Below are 15,841 nucleotides of genomic sequence, written 5' to 3'. Positions count from 1 at the left end.
TCAGGAAGACTGTTCCAGATTTTAGCTGCATAAAACTGAAATGCAGATTCCCCATGTTTAGTCCTGACTCTGGCACCAGCAGGAGTCCGGTCCCTGAGGTCCTCAGAGTCCGAGATGGTTCATATGGCACTAACATGTGTCTAAGATGTACTTTGGTGCTAGGCCATGGAGAGACTTGTGCACAAGCAGAGCTGCTTTAAAGTCTCTTCTCTGAGCCACAGGAGCCAGTGCAGAGACCTGAGAACAGGACTAATGTGATGGTACTTCCTGGTTCTAGTCAGGACCCGAGCAGCAGCGTTCTGGATGTTCTGCAGCTGTTTTACAGCTCGTTTGGAGAGGCCAGTGAGCAGGCCGTTACAGTAGTCTAATCTACTGGAGACAAACGCATGGATAAGTCTCTCTAAATCTGGTTTTGACACTATATTTTTGATTTTGGCAATGTTTTTTAGATGGTAAAAAGCTGCTGATGTTATTGATTTGATGTGGCTGTTAAAGTTCAAGTCTAAGTCCATTATTACCCCCAGATTTCTAACTTGGTTTGTAGGTTTTAGAGCGAGACTCTGGATATATATATATATATATATATATATATATATATATATATATATATACACACACACACACACACACACACACACACACACAGTATATATGTGTGTGTGTAAATATATATCCACTTGACGGCGCAGTCGCCCGCGCCAACACTTTCTAACACAGAGCGACACTTCGACAATTCAATCACTTCCGAGTTCAACACTAACTAGCAAACTAGCAGCAGTTGGTCATTTGCACATAAAATCGAATAATATTTTTTTAAATCCGTACCTTAAGCTATAGCGGAGCTTTTGTGGATTTTTGCCCAACAAGCTCCGCACAACATTTGAACGCGAGGTTTGCCGAAATGTCTGCGGAGGAAGCGGACAAAACAAGCACCGCGGACGCCGGCGCCGGAGACGAAGAGGAGGAATGGTTGTACGGAGGTAAACTGCAACAAGATAAACAATACGTTTAAACGTTGAATTGATAAATGAAATGCAAGTTGAAGCGTGCAATGTTTGCGAGGGAAACCCCGCACGTTGTAATGTACTTGCCTGGTTGCTATGGTACACTGCCGTATATCGTTAGCTGTAATGCTAAGTGTGCTAATGCGCTGCTAGCCTGCTGCTCATGCTAATGCACGTTATCTTCCAGATGAGACTGAGGGCAAAGATGAAGATGAAGAGGCCAAGCTGAATGCTGCAGTCAGGTAGACGTTTCATTCAGCTCTATTAAGTGTTTTTACTGTCTATGTTTCTGCAGACTTTGGACATGTGTTTTATGCTTTCATAAATCTTTACTTGGTTTGTGATGAAAAAACGTATTTATAGCGTAGGAGGATGGAGCCCTTTAGTCTTTTTTTATGTCTAATTCTATCCAAACAGAACTAGGATGACCACCTCAGATTCTTGTGAATGAGACTATTGAATGTGGTGGGACATGGCTGGACCCCATAGGTATTAATTGCCATAATACCAACGTATTTCTATTTATTGGTATTCTGTTTTAATCAGTCACAACACAGATGGCATTATTGTTGCCAGTAAAAGGAAACATTCAGATAAAGATTTCGGTGGTTGTGGGGTTTCCGTTCGTCTAGTATCTGCTGTCCATGTCCAACCAGGCATTAAAATATAAACTCCACTATATAATCAGAATCGGAAGAGATTTATTGCCATTGTCAATGAACAGAATTCACAAACATTGGAACTTTCTTTGGTGATTTGGTGCAACATAAAAAAACAATGATAAAACAGCCTATTTAAGTCAAAAAGAGAAAACAAAACAAAAAATCTTTAGTGAACCTTGTTTTCTCTTGAAATGAGTAGTCTAACCTGTTATTTGTACTGTATCTTTCCATAGTGCTGTTCCTCCTGCTGAATCTCCAACAGATGATGTTGCAGAACATGCAACAGGCAATGGTGTGGCATCTGAGGTAAATGCTCTTCATAAAAGTGTAGCTTTTGCCCATTAAATACTTAACTCTGCAAATGTAATGGAACAAGTGTCTGCACTTATTTCCGAATCAAAAAGAACTGTAACGCAATCGATCATATATATTGTGTTGTATTTTTAGCCCAGTGCAGAAAATGCAGCTGCAGGGGAGGATGTAGACAGTGACAGCGACAGTGATGATGATGACGATGATGTCCGCGTCACCATTGGAGACATTAAAACGGGAGCACCACAGTACACGTATGTATTTTGTATGTGTTTTTATTTTTGGTTATTTCACTGAAATATGCTAATTTACCATAGATCCTATGGAGCTCCACCTGTCAATCTCAACATCAAATCCACTAGCTCCAGGCCATATGGACAAGGTAACAGAAAATAACTGTTTTCATGTTTACGTTTTTGATGTATCAAATGTTTTATATTGGATGTTTGCAGTCTCAGCAAAGCTGAAAGGAGTTGACTTGGATGCTCCTGGGAATATTAACGGTGTTCCTGTTTTGGAGGTTGACGTGGAGTCATTTGAAGAGAAACCCTGGAGAAAGCCAGGTCCATTTCTACATTATCTACATTGATTTACAATATTAAAAAGGAATGTCAATATAACAGATGTTTGTCTGTAGGAGCGGATCTGTCTGACTACTTTAACTACGGCTTCAATGAAGACACGTGGAAGTCTTATTGTGAGAAACAGAAGAGACTTCGCATGGGGCTTGAGGTTTCCACAGTCGGCTCAGTGACAAGTAAAATTACTGTAAGTGCTGAATAGCTTTTTTCTGCACTTTTTTTTTTCTAATGAAAGGCAATTTTTGGATAATTGTACTTACTGTATAGGTACAGCAAGGCCGGACTGGTAATGATAAAGACATGTCAAGTTTGCCAATTCACACATCCAAGGCAGACTTCAATGCTCCAGTTCATATGTACAAGTCCTCTGGCAGCCAGATCACCAGGTAATTAAGCTGTACACTACAAAGCCACTGCCTCCACTTTCAGGACATGTCAGAATAACTCAAAACTATCTTGGATGAAAATATAAATCCTGTCTGTGTTCAACCGTTTTTGTTTTGTACTGTCCAAGCAAACACTCAGGTTCCCTGTAGTATTTTGGCATATTACATGTTTAAATATCATGAAATTAATAGTAAAATGATTTAACGCACTGCTTTCTATTCTACACATACTGGTGGGATATAACATAATTGGCCCTCTTCTAAGGACAATCTCCTGTTTATAATAGTAAATAAATGAAAATGTAGATTGTGTTGTGGGCAGATTTTGCATTAGGCCCAATATTATGTCGTTGTCCCTTTGCTTCAAAATAGTAGGATCTCTCCCACTCAGTGGACTTGCAAGCCGCCTCAAGACATTTCCTATTTTACGTAAGTGAGCATGGCCTTGTATATTTAAGGTGGGATGTAAGAATTAAAAAGGCTTTTCGTGAATGGTGTCCACAGAAAAACGTTTATTGTGAATTTTATTGTCACAGGCACACAAGTTAAGGGAAGTTTTTTTTTAAATAAACTAAACCGCTGCAGCCCGTCTATGGATTATCACATTTATTGACAATTATTTATGTAGAATGTAACACCTATTTTTATGGTCCTAAAATATTAATTGCAATGTGTCTACTTACTTAATTAGAAAATCAAGTGGAACTATTGATGTGATTGGTGGTCAGACGGCTACGATAAGCAGAGTGGAGGGAAGACGCAGGCACAATCTAGATGGCAACAATATACAGGTAAGATACCTAATTGAATACAGATACACAAGTCATCTGCAAACGTAACGCCCCCTTCCTGTATCTGTAGGTACTTTCTGAACACTCGACGTCTGAAGCTGAGCCCACTGCTGCGAAGCTGCCCACTTTCTTCCCTCCAGGTCCTCTTCCTCCAAACATTCCCCCACCTCCATTTCTCCCTCCACCTCCAAATGTCAGCACAGCACCGCCTCTGATTCCCCCTCCCAGTAAGTCGTCATGGCAACTCAATGTGTGTGTTTTTTTTACTGGATCAGGTGATAAATGTGGAAATTATTTTTGTCTTTTTAGGAATGCCTATCACAGTTCCTCCACCTGGCTTTCCTCCCCCACCGACTGGACCACCGCCTTCCATGATACCCACTTTAGACGGGTACGCTTTATATCACATCCACGACACATTTAAGTGTAATGTAAACTTTTCAACACTGTACATAACATAAACCAATTTCAAATCTGGCATTCTTTAAGCCTTGTAAATGGCTCAGAAAACAAAACGTTGAACAGGAAGTCGTGAACTGAACCACTATGACATCAGTAGTTCTGTTCTCTTTCTACAGTGGGCATCCTGGAGGTTATGATGGACGCTCTATGCCTCCCTATTTCCCACAAGGTTAGTATTTTGCTGTTGCTTGTTAGAACTTTAACATTTGTGATCATGCATTGTCTTGTTGCGTTCCCAGGTGCTTATCCTCCTCCTATGGCTGGAGGTGTGCCACCTCCATGGCCTCCAATGATGGACAATTCTAAACCTTGGGACTATTATCCTCGTCGAGATGAAAAGAGAGACAAAGAAAGAGAAAGGCCCAGGGAGAGAGCACATGAGCGAGAGAGAGAGCGGGAACACAGCCCCTCAGGAATGAGCTACACCAGGTTGGATACTACTGTGTCAGCAACAGAAATGCAATACACTGAATATAGGTACGAGCTATAGCATAAATGTGTATTATCAACGTTGTTATTTTTCGAGATATGCAAAATCAGAATATCAAGTTTTTTGGCTGCAATATAAACATTATTTAAAAAGAGCTGGCTGTAAAAAAACCTAAAAAAACAAAGTTAAACAAGAATACAAAGTGATATTTTTGCACTTGTTTTAATTTTACTGTTGATTTGCACAATATTTGAACCTCAGCCACGGCCGGCCCATTTAAAAACCGTTTTGATGGATTGTCGTTTTACTGTCTGAATATTGTCAATCAGGATATTTCCCAAAAAACAAAACCCACAATTTTTGTTATTCAACCCACACAGTGATGAAGAGCGCTATCGTTACCGTGAATACCAAGAGCGCGGTTACGAGCGGCACCGCGAGCGGTCGAGTCGAGAGAAGGAGGAAAGACATAGAGAGAGACGACACAGAGAGAAAGAAGAAGGGCGCCACAAGTCCTCACGCAGGTATCGCACAAACTCACACGACCTGGGTTCTGACATTGTACTTTCATTTTGATCCTACTTTTCCTTGGCCCATCCCTTTTCTTCTTTTTATTCATTGATCTCACCTATTGGTTTGTCTTCTAATAATCTTTTTCCCCTTTCTGCACGTTTGCTCGCCTATTTTAGCAGCAGTAGCAGACGGAGGCACGACAGCGAAGAAGCCGAAGGACACAGACGACACAAGCACAAAAAGAGCAAGAGGAGCAAAGAAGGCAAGGAGGCCGGAGAGGATATGAGTGCTGACCAGGAAAACCAGGAGGGAATGGAGTAACTCGCTCGCATACATTTTTGTTGTTTCTGTAATCCCGAACCAAACTGGGGGAAAAGCTCATCGGAAGCGCTGACCAACAAAACCAGGAAGTCACAAATGATGAATGCATATTTTCAGTCTCTGGCGTTAATCTTCATTGGACTCCCATTTTGTACGTCATTCGTCTTCACCATTCATCAGGCAGTAATCGCTCCCTTCATGTTTATTGATGTCAGTCGATCTGCCGCTCCCAAAGCTCTTAAACCCACAAATTTCAGCCTGAAAATGTACAATATTCTTTCTTTTTGTCTTTTTGTTCCTGTCCTCTAAAATACAAAGTTATACTGCTGTCAAGTCAATAAAAAAAACTCTTTTGATAAAGGTTTGTTGGGTGATTCAAAACACCTTAATGCATCTGTGAATTATTTTATTTTATGGTCTTTGCTAACGTGCAGAATTCAGTAAATGTTGTTTCTCATCAACTGAAATGGTAGATTATTTAGTTATGGTATATGTGTTTAAAAATACCCACAATCCCTGTAACACACCTACAATACATATATTTAGTGATAGGCATACAATAACATTCTAAATATTGAAAATATGACTTTGGATTGAAATATATACCTTTTAATTGAACCCAATGATTTTGTTTTTGTCAATTTAACCTTGTTCGTACTCTTTGGATCTATTTGCTAGTGTCAAAGTCTTTCCTGATGTTGACAGTGTTGCATCACATGATCAAAAATGGTCCACACAAAAGGAAAATCCAAACCCAGTGAAAAAGTGAAGAGTGCAGTGTTGAAAATGAAGAGGATTGCAGTTCTTCTGAGTCTTCTGTCTCTGGGACATTGTGCTCCAGTGGACGTGTGTGAGACTCTGGTGAAACCAAAAGCTGTCAGCCATGATGAAGTATGTAAACCTCTACTTTCTTTACATGTTTTATTCATATGTGCAAAGGGATAACCAAGAAAACCAATATTCCACTTCCAGATGCTGGGGAAGTGGCTCTACATCGGTGCAACGTCTGATCTCCCTGGAAGTCGGTCCTTGGGCCATTTGTTGACAAGTGCCTGGATTGAGGGCCGAGCAACATCACAAAGTAACATACTTGAGCTCATCCAAGCTCAAAAAATGTAAATGCATAAATGACAGAGACAAGCCAACACCAAGCATATTTTAAAAGACTAAATACTTTTATTTTTCTACAGATATGGAAAGTGCACCACCTTAAAGTATAATGTGACTTTTGAAAACAACATACTTTTAATTGGTAAGAAGACTCTCCCTTAGCAATGATCATATTTAAAAAATTTATAAAATGCCAAATTGTCAAACTATTTCAAATTGACTCTTTTTGAGTGATGGGTATTTCTTGCAGAACATCCGTTTTACTTAAAGGAGGTGTATCTTCCAACTGAATGCTCTGATTGTTTGGTCATCTACGAAACTGTTAAATCTGGGGATGATTCTTTTGAAAGTCTGCTCTTATTCAGTAAGTGTAAATATCTGTCATCCAATTCATGTAGTCAGAAGTTATTATTGTATCAAATATTGTATTTTGTCAGGCAAAAGTAAAACGGTCTCATCTGCTGCTATGGAGATGGTAAAGAAACAAGCAGAATGTCTGAGGATGCCTTCACTTCTAATGGCAAACCCAAATGACGGTAAGTCCACTTTTATTTTAACATCTTATTATTATTATTATTATTATTATTATTCACATATTATTATCATCCTTATATGTTTTCAGAAATTTGCCAAGAGGACCCGTCTCCCATGGAAGGATTGCAAGCTCTCAATAAATATTTGGAGGCCAAAACAGCACATTATGTTGCAAAATTCCTCGACACTATTTTTGACCTTTTTATCAACTAACTGTATGACTTGTGTTACAACAATACACTGTAATACATTTTAATAAATATCATACATCAAATGAATTCTGGTGTTTCTTCACCATTTACATATTAATTGAGAGTCAAGAACATTCAAAACATATTAATCATTGCCCGCCATGAAAAAGAAGTCTCTAAAAGGGGTTCTTACCTGGTTAACCAAAGGTTAAACAAGAAATAAATGTGTCACATGTTGGAAGTATAGGATGTGTGATTATTAGTTTAAAACATGAACAACAATCACAACTGACTCATATAATGACCTCTAACCTGGCCTCATGGCTAGGGTGACCAGATTTTCAACTTTATAATCTGAGAGACTTTTATCAGTGGAAATGAGTGGAATGATGTTTTGATTATTCTATAGCCAGATTTTCTCTAGTTTGGCTAAAGAAACAACAATATATTCCCTTCTTTACTGTTGGAAGGTCTCAATGTGGTCAAAACTTGGACAACTGGGACATGTCTTGAATAAAACTGGGACAAATCAATGGTTTTGGATACATCCGCTGGGACATGGGACAGAGGGCTCAAAATTGGGACTGTCCCAGGTAAATAGGGACATCTGGCCACCCTACTTGTGACATCACCTTCTTGTCTCTATGGAATTAGAAAGAAATAAGCTCCTGGATTTGGAGTCGAGATCACGTTGGCCTAAGCTGAGGCTTGTGGACGTAGAAGAAGGAATAGAAGGAGAAGAAGGAAAAGATACAGAAAGCTTTTTGGAGAAGATTAAACCTGAGCTCCTTGATGGCTCAGGAGTTGTAGTCTCTCCCATCACAATCGAAAGCCAGATTTCCCTCTCCCCAGACACTTCCTCCAACTCCTCCGGGGGGATCCCGAGGCGTTGCCAGGCCAGCCGAGAGACATAGTCCCTCCAGCGTGTCCTGGGTCTACCCCGGGGCCTCTTCCTGGTGGGACATGCCTGACATGTGACTGAGCTCCTCACCTTATCTCTAAGGGAGCGCCCAGTCACCCGGTGGTCGAAACTCATATCGATCGCTTGTATCCACAATCTTGTCCTTTCGGTCATTACTCAAAGCTCATGACCATAGATGAGGGTAGTACTGCATTTGAGGGGTACCAAGCCTGGTTTAAGACCCCCCTCATATCATCTGGGGACCCCTTGGAATCCTTTTGCGACCCCCAGGTTGAGAACTACTGACACAGAGCACTTTTAAAGTGACTGCCGTGCCAGGCAACTCACTTGTGTGAACTTCAGACTACATTTTCCTCAAAATTTCACAAAAGTTCGCTTTCCCCCATCACTGTCAAATGTCAGTAGATGGTGGAAAAATAACCTGAGCTGTTTACCCTTTGTGTCTCCTGATTTTTAGTTAGTAAATAGAGCTGATCATGCTTGTACAACCCCACGGTCAGTGACCACAGTAGCAGTTGTTGCACATAACTGCACTCAGCCTTTTGTAGAGGAGTGTCAAAGTATAAAGATGATATCTTTATACAGTTTTAACATTAATCAAGTTTTGTATAAAATACTGTTCTAGAGGCAAAAAAAAATAAAAAAATGCATGAAAATGCACTTTATACTTTTACTTAAGTACATATTTGACAGTACTTGTAATTGTTTCAAAGCTTCATTTAATGGTTGTACTGTTAACCTGAAGTGGCGTAATAGACATGGGCCCCAGGATGATTGAGGATGGTATTGAGAAATAGACCATTGTGTCAGTGGAGCCCCAAATTTGTATTTTACATGTATTTTTGGAATGGTTAAGAAATGTACACGTCCATGTGTTCATCAAGACATTTTTAAGAAAAACTCCCACTTTTATACTTCAAGGACATTTTGTGTCATTTCCTATAAACAGCCACAATTTTCTACTTTAGAAACTCGTACTTGTAGAATTTGAAACGAACCAAATAGGTATATGTTATTATTAGGGAATGATTCCACATCCTCCGATCAGAACTATCGTACTCAGAAAGATACTGATTCAGAAAATGAAATGGCCAGACTTTAAGTGATCTTTACCTCAGAGTGCAAGAAACATTTATTTTGATAAAACAGCCTAACCCTAAGTGACAATTTCCCCTGGCTGAAAGTTGATTCACTGAAAAAGCTAATGGAAGGAACAAACCCAAATTAAAGCCGCAAGCGGCATCCAACGGCCCTCGCGGGCCGCCAGCCTTCCGACTCTGCGCTTTTGACTTGATAAAGATGGCGCCCTTATTGTGTGTTGAATAAAAAAAGAACTTGACAGACGGCGACACATTGGACATGGCCAATCCAGTGCAAATGAACACAAGTGTCAGTCAAATTTGCTGCGCCGCCGCACAGAGACCGTAGCACTTGGAATAAAAATATGGATAACTTTTGATGCCGCGCTTGTGTAGATGATTTTTCCCAAAGTAAAGCTTGATCGAGCTATTGCCCACGGAGGAGTTTGTTAAAGTGTGAAGCGTAAATGTGAACATTTCAAGGATTTGGCGTTTTTCCCATTTGTGACAGTATATTTGCAGCTCCACGGCACAGAGACCGTACCACTTAAAATCAAAATATGGATAACTTTTGATGCCCCGTTTGTGTAGATGATTTTCCCCAAATATGAGCTTGATCGGGCAATCGGCCTAGGAGGAGTTCGTTAAAGTGTGAAGCGTAAAAATGTGGTGATTTTAGAGATTTCGCTGTTTTCCCATTTCTGACATATATTTGCGGGTCCGCCACACAGAGACCGTAGCACTTAGAATCAAAATATGGGTAAGTTTTGATGCCCCGCTTGTGTAGATGATATTCTCCAAATATGAACTTGATCGGACAATCGCCCTAGGAGGAGTTTGTTAAAGTGTGAAGCGTAAAAATGTGGTGATTTGAGCGATTCTACGATTTTCCCATAAGGATAACATGGGATGTTTCTGTCAACGCTACGGTTACGCCGTACAAAATATGACTTTGGCTCTCATACTTGTATGATCAGGATGGCAAATTAGAATTTCGTTCAAAATATCATGTCATTTGGAAAAACTCTATTGTTTATAGGCCACTCTGAAGGCCAAATAGTCAGAATTCTGGGAAACGTTTGCGGCTCCGTCGCACAAAGACCGTAAAAGTTATCCTTAAAATTTGGATAACTTTAGATACACCACTTGTCTAGAGGACGTACACCGATTTTGAGGTTGGTGGGCAAAACGCACTAGGAGGACTTCGTTAAAGTGTAAAACATAAAAATGTGGTAATTTGAGAGATTTTGTGGTTTTCCCATAGGGATAACATGGGAGGTTTCTGTCATCGCTACGACTACGGCGTAAAAATTTAGGCATTTTTGTGATTGGCTTTTGTGATCGGGACGGCAAAATAGAATTTTGGGTAAAGTTTAGACAATTTTGGTAAAACTAATTTTTGACCTTCAATGTTAATTTAAAGGTCACTCTGTAGGGGGCGCTATCACTGCCATTTCAATTTTGTCAGCCTAAACTGGTCCAAACTAGAAAGTTTAACAACTGATTCAAATTTGGTCCTAATCGGACTGGTTTTGATCAAATGGGAGCAATTTTTAGACCTGCAATATTCCAAAATAAGTTGTCCAACTTTGCGGCTGCGCCGCACACAGACCGTAAAAGGTATCTCAAAAAATTGAATAACTTTAGATGCCCCACTTGTCCAGAGGACGTACGCCGATTTTGAAGTCGGTGGGCAAAACGCCCTAGGAGGAGTTCGTCAAAGTTTGACGTAAACAAAATGGCTAACTCAGCTTGTTTTCATTTTCAAAGGAAGATGGCGGCCATAGGGTAAGTTTGGGGGCGTGGCCACAATGATTTTTTTTGTTTATCCTCACGAGAGGAATGCGTGTCCCGAATTTCGTAGCTTTACGCCAAAGTTGACCTCGGGGCGTCTCCCATAGGCGCAATGTATTTTGACTTTTGTCGGTGGCGCTGTCGCGCCATTTTTTAACGAAAAAAAAAATGGCCCAGAAAAAATAAAATTTTTCGCCGATTCTGAATTTTGGGCAAAGTTTGGTGAGTTTTTGAGCATGTTCAGGGGGTCAAATTAGAGATCAAAGCGCTGAAGAAGAACAAGAAAAATAATAATAATAATAATATTTTTAGCAAAAACAATATAGCCGTTTTTACTATAACAACAAATGATACATCGTTTGAAAGCTCTAAGCCTTCCCGATGCCGCCATGGGGTGGAATCATCATTACGAGCGCTTACGCGCTCGTCACTCCCTATTCCGTCGGGATGCCCCGCCCACTCCCCATAGACTTCCATTGATTTGAGCAGATACAAGCATGGCCCATGCCTGCGGCATGGATTCTCGCGTACGGGACGATGCCAGGAGGGTTTTTGGAGGAATGCAGCGCTTCGCGCTGCTGTTGTCAACAATTAGTGAATGGGCTACGCCCATTCACTAATTGTTGACTATTTCTGTCATAGCAGGAGTAAGTATGCATGATCCATGCCTTCGGCATGGGCTAGTTCACTGTACTTGCCAGGGGCGACGGGGTACCAAACATGCGGGCTGCGCCCGCATGTTTGGTCAGACAGTTGCAACGCTGCCTTCGGCAGCGTTGCGGGAGCAATAGGCCCTCCCCCTGCTGGGGCTCGGGCCTAAAAACAAGTACATTTTACCAGTAGTGCTACTCACAATGCCTACGTGTGCAAACAACTCTGAGTTTGCATGGCCAGTGAAATCTGCACTTTAGCCCAATCAATTAAACCATCACAGGCAAAACAAGAGCCGTTGCTTGTTTTTAGTTTAGTGACCTGAGCTGAGCCACCATGAAGCTGCTTCCCACTGCTCTGGCCTTCCTCAGCCTTCTGTGCGTTGGACACACAGCTCCCACCACCAACTGTGAGAGTCTAACACAAAAGATAGATATAGAGAGCAGAGACCTGGTAAGTCTGACCATGTGGTCCGTATCTTTTTTGAACTGTTGACATGTACTAAATTGTGCTTGCAGCTGTTGGGAAAATGGATGTATGTAGCAGAGAGCACTACCATGCCAGGAACAAAAATGTTGACCAAGAAATTTGTGGACAGCTCATTCGTGAACGTTATGCCTTTGCCTGATAGCAGAAGTGTTGAGTTTACACAAATACAAAAATCGTATGTATCAACTATTTCACAGTATTTCAAGAGGATTATGTGACGAATCTATTATTCTTAGGTTTGGCAGCTGCATCTCCCTGTCATCAACGGTACAGGTGGCCAACAACACTATGGAAATGAGTAAGTATTAAGAATGTGGTGCAACATGAAACAATTAATAATAATGGTAAAATATAAACCATGATCAAAAAAAGCATGCATAAATAAAAATATAAATAAGGAGTTTGACTAAATTCTTTGACTAAGTATATATTGGAACATACTATGGCCACTAAAAGCCAATGGTTCAAAAACATAATAAAGTGAATGATGTCTTTGTCTGCAGCGAAGCCTTTCAGTGCATCTGAGGTTCTGCTGACAACAGGCTGTCCTGACTGCTTGGTTGTCCTGGGTAATTTCACACTCGGATCAACTTACTTTCAGAGTCTTCAGCTCCTGAGTAAGTTACTTTTAGTTCTAGATGTCTATATTGTCCTTGCAGGATAATTGCGAAAACATATATTTTCAACATAAAGAAACGTTTTTCCAGGCAGAAGACGGATGTTGAGCACTGCTGAACTGGACGAGTTTAAGAAACAGGCAGAATGTATGAAGTTACTTGCACCAGCTTTCATGGACCCGGAGAAAGGTATAGTTTAGCACTACATACATGTAGTATATGCCACAGTGCACTCTTGTCTCCCCATCAGCACAAAACCTTCAGATACTCCTGATCAGGACCCTCCACATCTGCTCCACATCTGGAGAATGGTCCTCATTGTGCCGTTCCCCGAGTCTCCCTCTGTGGGCCAGACCAAGTGCACATTGGCATCAGAATATTATTTGGTAGAACAGAACAAATCAAGATACTTTTTTGATAAGTTACAAATATTTACCCACAGAGCTGTGCCCAGAGGAACAGGCAACGGGCACAATTGACCTTACTGCTGTTCTGAACACTGAAACGGGCTCAAAGGTGAGAGCGTACCTCGACTCGATCATCAGCAATCCAGACGGTCTTGGAGGCTTCTTCTTTGGGAACATGCCAAGAGCAAAAGAAGACTGATACAGTTATAGGAATGTGTACCACAATTTAAACAACAATAAAAAACAATTTGTCGTTGTTTTAAATAATATAAGTCTTATTATTAGGCCCAAGCGCCACAAGCTGGCGAGAGGCCTATTAATCTCGTAAGGCCGTGCGACGCACGGCTGCGAAAGTGCGCACATAGTGCGCACGAAATCGAGCGCAAAGCGCTCGCCCACTTCCAAACACTCACTAACGCACTCCTTCACTCACGCATGCCCCGTGCATATTAGTAGTAGGAAAATGGAACATTACCGTTGTAAACGGGTGAAGCCAGTGCAAAAGTGCGCGCTAAGCACTCATTTGCGCTAAGTAGCTGACGAATACGTTCCCCATCTCTTGCATGTTCCGTGCATATAAGCATGTAATGCAAAAATTGAACATTATTACTGTATAGAGGGCTAAAAACGCGAAGTGGGCGGAGCCCACACAAAATTAACGAAAGTACCCGTCAGTGACCAGGGACCCACACCATGAGGTAGGAAAGCGCGAGCGCTTTCCGAAAATGTATAGTTTATGATATTTGAAAAATGGGAAACATTGTTTTCGCATCAGAATATTATTCCTTCTTCTTTCTTTCTTTCTTCTCGGGACCAACCCCCCTATTTTTCACCCAGTGAACATTGACGAAAAGTCACAAAAATTTGCACACCTCTAAAAATCGTGCCTCTCTACATTCTGGCTATTTCCTTTTTCTAAAATAAAAACAATTGGCGCGTCAGCGCCCCCAAATGTACCAAAAATGCATTGAGATAGGAAATGACCCCAAAAAAATCTGATCGTAGAATCATGAAATTTGGCGCAGAGGTAGATGGTGACAAGAGAAGTAAAAAATATTATTACGGCAACGCCGTCCACCCAACCAAATGTCGGCCATATTGCTTCAAAAATGGCTAAGCATGACTCGGGAGTTTTTCCAAACGTCGTACTTTTACGAACTCCTCCCAGGGCGTTGGCCCTAAAAAGCTGAAATTTTGTGAAAATGCTACTGAGGAGTGGGACATCAAAAGTTATTCAAATTACATTGATACCTCTCACGGTCTCTGTGCGGCGAAGCCGCAAACTTTAGCAAGAATTTCAGAAATCTCACAAATTTAACATTTCTGCCGTTTGCGCAGATAAAGTCCGAATTGCGTCAAATTAGAATCAGTTGTTAAACTCTTTGCCCTAAACCTACTTGAAGTGAAATTAATTAATTTGGCGCCACAGCGCCCCCTACAGATTTTATATGGAGGTTGAATGTTTAGTTTTGCGAAATTATCTGAAATTTGACACAAAACTCAATTTTGGCATCCCCATCAAAAAAGTAAATGAGACCCATGTCATAATTGTTACGGCTTTGCTGTAGCGATGACCGAAACCTCCCATGTTATTCCAATGGGGAAATCACCAGAACATGTTTACACTTTATACTTTCACAAACTCCTCCCAGGGCGTCAGCCCTATTAACCTGAAATTTGGTGAGACTCATCTTCAGGGGTGGACCATCAAAAGTTCTCCACATTTTTATTCAAAGAGTCACGGTCTCTGTGCGGCAAAGCCGCACATTTTGCCAAGAATTCAAAATAAAATGTCTTTTTGATGGTAAAACAAAGGGGAGAAGATGTGACAGCGTCACAGATTCAGCAGTAGATGTAATAAAAGGACAATTGGGGCGCGTTAGCGCCCCCTCCTCTTGCGGCGTGGCGGCGGCGTGGCGAGGGCCGATCATTGCCGCTTGCGGCTATATTTATTAGGCCCGAGCGCCACAAGCTGGCGAGAGGCCTATTAATCTCGTAAGGCCGTGCGAAGCACGGCTGCGAAAGTGCGCACGTAGTGCGCACGAAATCGAGCGCGAAGCGCTCGCCCACTTCCAAACACTCACTAACGCACTCCTCCACTCATGCACGCCCCGTGCATACTAATTAGTTGTAGGAAAATGGAACATTACCGTTGTAAACGGGCGAAGCCCGTGCAAAAGTTCGCACTAAACGAGCACTTTACATTGGGATCCCCATATAAAGCACTCATTTGCGCTAAGTAGCTCACGAATACGTTCCCCATCTCTTGCATGTTCCGTGCATATAAGCATGTAATGCAAAAATTGAACATTATTACTGTATAGAGGGCCGAAGTCACAGCGCCCCCTACAGATTTTATATGGAGGTTAAATGTTTAGTTATGTTTAGCGTAATAAAAGGACAATTGGGGCGCGTTAGCGCCCCCTCCTCTTGCGGCGTGGCGGCGGTGTGGCGGCGGCGTGGCGAGGGCCGATCATTGCCGCTTGCGGCTATATTTATTATTATTATTATTACTACAATTTACCTTTAAAGAAATTAAATATGTAATGATTGACATTTTTTGTTGGTCATAAAAGCTTTACGTT

General features: G+C 41.3%; 3 protein-coding genes across 11 annotated transcripts; all 3 read left to right on the top strand.

Annotated features, from left to right (window-relative positions):
* The first annotated feature begins 733 nt into the window (after positions 1-733).
* On the top strand, positions 734-5,822 carry fip1l1b (FIP1 like 1b (S. cerevisiae)). Of its 8 annotated transcripts, none has more exons than XM_072462727.1 (16): positions 734-980; positions 1,192-1,246; positions 1,900-1,972; positions 2,114-2,232; positions 2,296-2,360; positions 2,431-2,541; positions 2,616-2,746; positions 2,827-2,945; positions 3,321-3,374; positions 3,637-3,736; positions 3,807-3,963; positions 4,046-4,127; positions 4,315-4,367; positions 4,438-4,627; positions 5,009-5,152; positions 5,318-5,822. In XM_072462727.1, the coding sequence occupies exons 1-16, from the start codon at positions 902-904 to the stop codon at positions 5,460-5,462; spliced, it is 1,677 nt and encodes a 558-aa protein (XP_072318828.1). In that variant the 5' UTR covers positions 734-901; the 3' UTR covers positions 5,463-5,822. The 8 variants fall into 8 exon arrangements, with proteins under 8 accessions (XP_072318828.1, XP_072318829.1, XP_072318827.1 ...); XM_072462728.1 differs by having other exon boundaries at positions 3,318-3,374; positions 5,321-5,822; XM_072462726.1 differs by having other exon boundaries at positions 3,318-3,374.
* A 350-nt stretch (positions 5,823-6,172) lies between these two features.
* On the top strand, positions 6,173-7,384 carry LOC140377517 (uncharacterized). The gene is made up of 6 exons (XM_072462954.1): positions 6,173-6,353; positions 6,435-6,577; positions 6,653-6,714; positions 6,823-6,936; positions 7,010-7,108; positions 7,195-7,384. Exons 1-6 carry the CDS (start codon positions 6,189-6,191, stop codon positions 7,317-7,319), a joined length of 708 nt encoding a protein of 235 aa, XP_072319055.1. The 5' UTR covers positions 6,173-6,188; the 3' UTR covers positions 7,320-7,384.
* A 4,589-nt stretch (positions 7,385-11,973) lies between these two features.
* On the top strand, positions 11,974-13,497 carry LOC140377488 (uncharacterized). 2 transcript variants are annotated; one of them, XM_072462917.1, is made up of 6 exons: positions 11,974-12,196; positions 12,262-12,407; positions 12,469-12,530; positions 12,736-12,853; positions 12,944-13,038; positions 13,292-13,497. In XM_072462917.1, exons 1-6 carry the CDS (start codon positions 12,080-12,082, stop codon positions 13,453-13,455), a joined length of 702 nt encoding a protein of 233 aa, XP_072319018.1. In that variant the 5' UTR covers positions 11,974-12,079; the 3' UTR covers positions 13,456-13,497. The 2 variants fall into 2 exon arrangements, with proteins under 2 accessions (XP_072319018.1, XP_072319017.1); XM_072462916.1 differs by having other exon boundaries at positions 11,986-12,196; positions 12,736-12,849; positions 12,940-13,038.
* The last annotated feature ends 2,344 nt before the right edge of the window (positions 13,498-15,841 follow it).

The sequence above is a fragment of the Eucyclogobius newberryi genome, unplaced genomic scaffold (assembly GCF_026437365.1).
Source record: "Eucyclogobius newberryi isolate DKJ021-1_F unplaced genomic scaffold, fEucNew1.0.hap1 SCAF_4, whole genome shotgun sequence".
In the NCBI taxonomy this organism is placed as follows: Eukaryota; Metazoa; Chordata; class Actinopteri; order Gobiiformes; family Gobiidae; genus Eucyclogobius; species Eucyclogobius newberryi.
Note: the sequence above shows the minus strand (reverse complement) of the source record. Positions and strands in the feature narration are given on the sequence as shown.

What these genes read in the sequence shown, in the direction of transcription:
- LOC140377488 (XM_072462917.1), top strand. Translation starts at nt 12,080, where the DNA reads ATGAAGCTGCTTCCCACTGCTCTGGCCTTCCTCAGCCTTCTGTGCGTT. An exon ending in CAACAACACTATGGAAATGA is followed by an intron (nt 12,531 to 12,735) that starts GTAAGTATTAAG and finishes CTTTGTCTGCAG; the next exon opens with CGAAGCCTTTCAGTGCATCT. An exon ending in AGTCTTCAGCTCCTGAGTAA is followed by an intron (nt 12,854 to 12,943) that starts GTTACTTTTAGT and finishes TTTTCCAGGCAG; the next exon opens with AAGACGGATGTTGAGCACTG.
- LOC140377517 (XM_072462954.1), top strand. Translation starts at nt 6,189, where the DNA reads ATGGTCCACACAAAAGGAAAATCCAAACCCAGTGAAAAAGTGAAGAGT. An exon ending in AAGCTGTCAGCCATGATGAA is followed by an intron (nt 6,354 to 6,434) that starts GTATGTAAACCT and finishes TTCCACTTCCAG; the next exon opens with ATGCTGGGGAAGTGGCTCTA. An exon ending in TGAAAGTCTGCTCTTATTCA is followed by an intron (nt 6,937 to 7,009) that starts GTAAGTGTAAAT and finishes GTATTTTGTCAG; the next exon opens with GCAAAAGTAAAACGGTCTCA.
- fip1l1b (XM_072462723.1), top strand. Translation starts at nt 902, where the DNA reads ATGTCTGCGGAGGAAGCGGACAAAACAAGCACCGCGGACGCCGGCGCC. An exon ending in GGAGGAATGGTTGTACGGAG is followed by an intron (nt 981 to 1,191) that starts GTAAACTGCAAC and finishes GTTATCTTCCAG; the next exon opens with ATGAGACTGAGGGCAAAGAT. An exon ending in AAGCTGAATGCTGCAGTCAG is followed by an intron (nt 1,247 to 1,899) that starts GTAGACGTTTCA and finishes ATCTTTCCATAG; the next exon opens with TGCTGTTCCTCCTGCTGAAT.